This window comes from Temnothorax curvispinosus, unplaced genomic scaffold, assembly GCF_003070985.1.
Source record: "Temnothorax curvispinosus isolate PA1 unplaced genomic scaffold, ASM307098v1 QBEX01010983.1, whole genome shotgun sequence".
Taxonomy (NCBI): Eukaryota; Metazoa; Arthropoda; class Insecta; order Hymenoptera; family Formicidae; genus Temnothorax; species Temnothorax curvispinosus.
In genome coordinates this window covers 1-5,810 of record NW_020220763.1, presented here as the reverse complement: position 1 = coordinate 5,810, position 5,810 = coordinate 1, and the positions used below count along the sequence as shown (strand labels likewise).

The 5,810-nt window shown below is 45.2% G+C and overlaps 1 protein-coding gene across 3 annotated transcripts; it reads left to right on the top strand.

Moving 5' to 3' along the window:
* Positions 1–7: 7 nt before the first annotated feature.
* On the top strand, positions 8–5,795 carry LOC112461010. Of its 3 annotated transcripts, none has more exons than XM_025026019.1 (2): positions 8–3,135; positions 3,451–5,795. In XM_025026019.1, the coding sequence occupies exons 1-2, from the start codon at positions 273–275 to the stop codon at positions 5,619–5,621; spliced, it is 5,034 nt and encodes a 1,677-aa protein (XP_024881787.1). In that variant the 5' UTR covers positions 8–272; the 3' UTR covers positions 5,622–5,795. The 3 variants fall into 3 exon arrangements, with proteins under 3 accessions (XP_024881787.1, XP_024881788.1, XP_024881789.1); XM_025026020.1 differs by having other exon boundaries at positions 8–4,352; positions 4,499–4,587; XM_025026021.1 differs by having other exon boundaries at positions 8–4,093; positions 4,221–4,330.
* The last annotated feature ends 15 nt before the right edge of the window (positions 5,796–5,810 follow it).

The following is a 5,810-nucleotide window of genomic DNA, read 5'->3' as shown; positions in this document are numbered from 1 at the left end:
TGTAGAGAGAGAACTTTGTTAGAGAGCGCTTGTGTGGCTTGTGAGAGAAAATTCTTATTTTTTGAGTGGTTGGCAGGCTTGTCTCTTGTGTGGTATGAGTGTGTGCGGGCAGAGTTCGTTGAGATGTGCTAGCGACACGTGCGTTCTTGAGAAATCCCGAATAAGATATCATTCCTTACATATCCGTGCCTTATTTACGCATCTTATTCGGTTCAAATTTTGAACATCTGGCGACCGTGACAGGACTCTGGCGTAAATAATCTCGTGTGATCATGGATAACTGCAAGAAGTTAAGGAAAACCGCGCGTGCGGCATTCACAAGGACATACAACTGGCTCTCAACGAATATAAGTAGAGACGCAGCAATCGAGGATATACAAGCACAGTTTGCGTTGTTAAAAGATAAAGCCAGTGAAATCGAGGATCTCAACGATAAGTTGCAACAGTCACTACTCGATCAAGAAGAAATGACGGATCAGGACCTCGAAGAAGAATCCGCGACATGCGATGAATATCGTCTCAAGTATTATCGCATCAAGACACAAGTTACGAATCTAATGCAACCGATGCCCCCAATTGCAAATGACGGCGAGGCTGTTCAACCAAGGAACAGACGTGACAACGAACAAGCCATCCAAGATAAACGATTCAAGCTACCGAAGATCGAGTTACAGAAATTCAGCGGAGAGTTACGCGAGTGGCTGCAATTTTGGAGTCTCTTTAAGAATATCCACGAAGATCAACAGATTACCAAGGAAGATAAATTCCAATATTTAGTTCAGGCTATGGTAAAGGATTCTAGAGCTAGTGATCTTGTGAATAGTTATCCACCGATCGCGGAAAATTATGACAAAGTCATAGACAGTTTAAAATCAAGATTCGGTAAAAGCGATTTGTTAATTGAGCTATACGTGCGCGAGCTGCTCAAGTTGGTGTTGAACAACACCACTAAGTCGGGAAAGAAGCCATCCGTCGGTAACCTGTTCGATAAGCTCGAAACGCAGTTGAGAGCGCTCGAGTCGCTTGGTGTCACTACTGAAATGTGTGCGGCCATGTTGTATCCTCTAGTGGAATCTTTGCTGCCGGAGGAGACATTGAGAGTTTGGCAACGATCACCGGCGTCGTCTGGCGCTACCGTCGCAAAGGACAGGCTCACTAACCTCATGTCGTTTTTGGCTTTGGCGAAAGAGGTTCAGGCAGAACAAAGAATTGAAATGGTTGTTAGTGGTTTCGGCATCACCTCAGAGGCAAAGGTGAAGGATAGGAATAAGAGAACGAAACAGGAAGCGTCGGAAACACCAACGGCGGCAGGACTTTTAACAGTAAATGAAACGATCGACTCTAAATGCATTTTTTGTGACGAACGACATAACTGTGTAAATTGTGAAAAGGCTAAGAAACTATCTCTGGCAGAGAGGCAGGAGATTGTTAAAGAAAAGAGAGCCTGCTTTTGTTGTGCCAAAATCGGACATAACCTCAAGAGTTGTTGTTATAAGGGTAAGTGTGCGTGGTGTGGTCACAGGCATATTCTGTTGTTGTGTCGCAGTGTGGCCTCTAATACGTCGAGCTCCGGAAGTAAAGCGAAGACGGACACTCAACAAAAGGACGTCGTGGAGAATCTGTCCAATCTGTCATCGGGCCCGGAAGTTTTTATGCAGACACTTATGGTTAAAGTATACAACGACAATCAGGAACAGTTGATCCGAGCGGTCGTTGACTCTGGGTCACATCATTCGTATATCTCAGCTGACGTGGCTGCGAAAATGCAATTCAAGGAAACAGGTAATCGCACGATGATTCATTCGCTGTTTGGAGGCGTGAGTACTCAACCTCTGGATCACAAACGCTACCTCGTTTGTTTACGTAGTCTTGACGGTGGCTATGCGTGCAATTTCAACGCATTCGAGCAGAATAAAATATGTGTCAATATTCCCAGGGTGACCGGAGGTTCTTGGATCAAGGAACTAAGTAGAAAATCCATTAATCTCACAGATGCTAACCACGATGAAGTACCGATTTCCCTCTTGATAGGAGCCGATGTTGCTGGCAAGCTTCTAACCGGTCGAATAGTTCAACTTGATAATGGAGTAACGGCTGTTGATACCAAGTTTGGATGGACAATAATGGGCAAAAATCCATCGCACGTTTGTCAGCACAACGACAGTGTGGCGATCGCTTTTTCTATGTATGTGGACGAGGCGAAGATCGAAGACCTGTGGAATTTGGATGTTTTGGGAATACAAGATCCCATCCAAAAATCTACGAAGGAACAGCATCAAGAAAACGTCCTAAAAGGCTTTCGACACTCTACAATCATAAACGAGCAAGGACGTTATGAGGTATGTTTGCCCTGGAAGGAGAACCACCCAACTCTACCGATGAATCGTGCGACGGCTGAGCGGAGGTTAGAAAGTACAATCAAGAAACTAAAACAAGATGGTCTCTACCAAGCCTACGACGACGTCTTTCAGGATTGGTTGAACGATGGTATAATAGAAGAACTTTCTAGCAATGAAGCAAAGGATTATGGACATTACCTGCCACACAGACACGTAGTTAAGAAAAATAGCACGACTCGGATTCGCCCGGTTTTCGATGCATCGTCAAGAGAAAGAAGAGGTCCCTCGTTGAATCAGTGCTTAGAGACGGGACCAAATTTCATCGAATTGATACCCGAGTTGCTGCTACGATTCAGGCTGCAGAAATTTGGAGTGATAGCAGATATACGAAAGGCATTCCTTCAGATTAGCGTCTCGAAACAAGATCGAGACGTTATGAAATTTTTGTGGAAGAGACGGCCTGAAGACACGGAATTTGTGGTCTATCGACACTGTCGTGTCGTTTTTGGAGTATCAAGCAGCCCATTTTTGCTGGGAGCAACCATCGATCTTCATCTGGAGAACATTGCTCGAGACTTGCCCAAGGAGGAGATCAACTTAATACGCGATCTTGCAAAATCCTTCTACGTTGACAACAGTATAACGAGTCACCCAACGGTCGACGAAGTAAAAGGTTTCAAGGAGAAGGCGACTCTATACATGAGTAAAGGAGGATTTGACCTTCGAGGGTGGGAGTATTCTGGCGATATGAATCCCTCGACAGAAACTCCAGTTTTAGGCCTTGTCTGGGATAAAGGTGAGGACATATTAAAGATTTCCGGCCATTGTTTACAGCCAAGGATCCCCGAGGTAGTCACAAAAAGGAAGATTTTGGCAGCCACACAGAAGGTATTCGACCCGATTGGCATTGTTTGCCCGGTGCTCTTGTGCCCGAAGCTGATTCTGCAGGCATTGTGGACTAAGCAGACAAATTGGGACGAGACGGTCGATGAGGAGACGGGCGCAGCATTTGTCAAGTGGCTTCGAGACTTAGAGCTTCTTCGTGAAGTTAGAATTCCGCGATGGGCTTTTGGAGGAACTAATAATTTTTTGTCACTCCATTTGTTTGTAGATGCCAGTCAAGCCGCCTATGCCGCAGTAATTTTCGTAAGAGTTGTCTGCGGCCAGGGGATTAAAGTTCACTTAGTTCAGGCCAAATCTAGACTCGCACCCCTAGGAAAGCCAACGATCCCACGCCTGGAATTGATGGGTGCTGTTATTGGAGCTCGATTACTGTGTAGCACCATCAAGTATTTGAATCGTCCTGAGGTCAAGGTATACTGTTGGACTGATTCTTCCACGGTGCTTGCATGGATCAAGAGAGAGAGTCAATGGGCGACGTTTGTCTGGCGACGAGTGCAAGAAATTAGGCAATTGACAGAACCTGATGATTGGCGTCATGTTCCTGGAGATTTAAACCCTGCTGATCTTCCGTCCAGAGGATGTTCTGCCAGGAAACTAATCAAGACTAAATGGTGGCTAGGACCACAATGGCTCTCGCGCCCTGAAGAAGAGTGGCCCCTATCCGACGCTAAGATAGATGAAGATGCTGTTCGAAGCGAGATGAAGAAAGGAACGGTGAGATCAAAGGTTGTACAAATCTCGTCCGTGCTAGTCGCCAATGCAACGGGGCATGAGTCTAGGGCAAGTGGAGAAATGATGATTCCGGATACTTCTTATGAGGGAATTCTACGGCGACTTGCCTGGATAATGAGGTTTGTTGCAAATTGTCGACTAGAGGCTTCGAAACGAGTAAGGTCCTATTTAAGAGTAAAAGAAGTTACAGCTGCGGAATTAAAATTGATACGCATGGTTCAACGTGAAAGTTTCTTTGGCTTCAAGGATTCAAGGATGAAATTGATGAACACATATCTAGACGAAGATGGAATAATTCGACTGAAAAGCCCGGTCGCGAATCGGGACGATACCATGGATTTCAGACACCCGATCTTGTTAGATTCACGACATTCCTTGGTAAACAAACTCATTGAATACACGCACTTGAGGTTAAACCATGCACCAGCAAGTATTATGATTAACGCTCTACGAGAGAAATTCTGGATACTGGGATGTAGAAGAGGCGTTAACGCTGTTATACACAGTTGTGTTTCCTGTCGCAGATTTAATGCTAAGAGAGTTGAAACATTGTCCCCGGCTCTTCCTGGAAAACGAGTTAGAGATGCAGCCGTCTTCGAGATTACTGGAATGGACTACGCAGGCCCTTTGTTTCTCCGAGACAAAACCAAGGCATGGGTCTGTCTTTTTACTTGTGCCATTTATAGAGCGGTCCATTTTGAACTAGTGTCTTCTCTGACCACGGAGAATTTCCTGGAAGCGTTCCGGCGATTCGTGTCGAGAAGAGGTCGGCCTTCCTACGTTTACACGGATAACGGTATCAATTTTGTTGAAGCTAACAACCTTTTGCAGAGCATCGACTGGAGAAAAGTGGAAAGGTATGGCGTCGTTGAGCGAATTCAATGGCAATTCAACCCCCCCTCTGCTGCCTGGTGGGGAGGATGGTGGGAGAGAATGGTACGCTCCATGAAAGATATGCTTCGAAAGGTCCTTGGGAGAGCTGCCTTGAATTTTGAGGAGGTTACTACTGTACTTTGCGACTGTGAAGCTGTTACAAATAGTCGACCCTTGACTTACCTGGCTGAAGATACCTGTCAGCTCGTGCCGTTATCGCCTTCATTATTTCTTCACGAGTTGAAAAATGACCGATTACCTGACGTCGATATAGCGATTACCACTCAGAAAATTACTGCAAGACTTCGCTACATTCAGGAACTACGCGAGGCTCTGAGAAAGCGTTTCAGAATCGAGTATCTTGGTCAACTGAAACAGTGTCCTTCGATGCGATCTACTACAAGCATTCTCAAGGTGGGAGATGTCGTTCTCATCGGCAACGACCTGCAGAAACGTCTGGACTGGCCCTTGGCCAGAATAATTGAACTTATTCCTGGAATTGATGGAGAGACGAGAGTCGTTCGTTTAAAAACAGCCACGGGAGAACTTATACGTCCTGTACAACGAGTATTTCCCTTAGAAGTACACTCTGGGGAAGAATCTTCAGATGAGCTGAGAGCTTGTCATCAATCGAAGAAGAAATCGTCAGAGAAAGCAGAGACTGTTCCCGCTAATGAAACTTGCGAAATGCGAAAGGACGCTGACGTAGAAAAACCTGAAACGCGTACACGTTACGGAAGACTTGTGAAGCCCCCGTGTAGATTTAAGCTTTAAGGATTGTCATGTGTTAATGTTTTTTTGAGCTTATTTCTTTTGTAATGAGAGATAAATTTTTATTTTTTTTTGTTTTGAGCCGTTAAAGTAAACCCTGTGTGTTGAGTTGTTGGGACTGTCAACAACTTAAGGTGGGAGAAAATGTAGAGAGAGAACTTTGTTAGAGAGCGCTTGTGTGGCTTGTGAGAG

What these genes read in the sequence shown, in the direction of transcription:
- LOC112461010 (XM_025026019.1), top strand. Translation starts at nt 273, where the DNA reads ATGGATAACTGCAAGAAGTTAAGGAAAACCGCGCGTGCGGCATTCACA. An exon ending in AGGCCTTGTCTGGGATAAAG is followed by an intron (nt 3,136 to 3,450) that starts GTGAGGACATAT and finishes ATTTGTTTGTAG; the next exon opens with ATGCCAGTCAAGCCGCCTAT.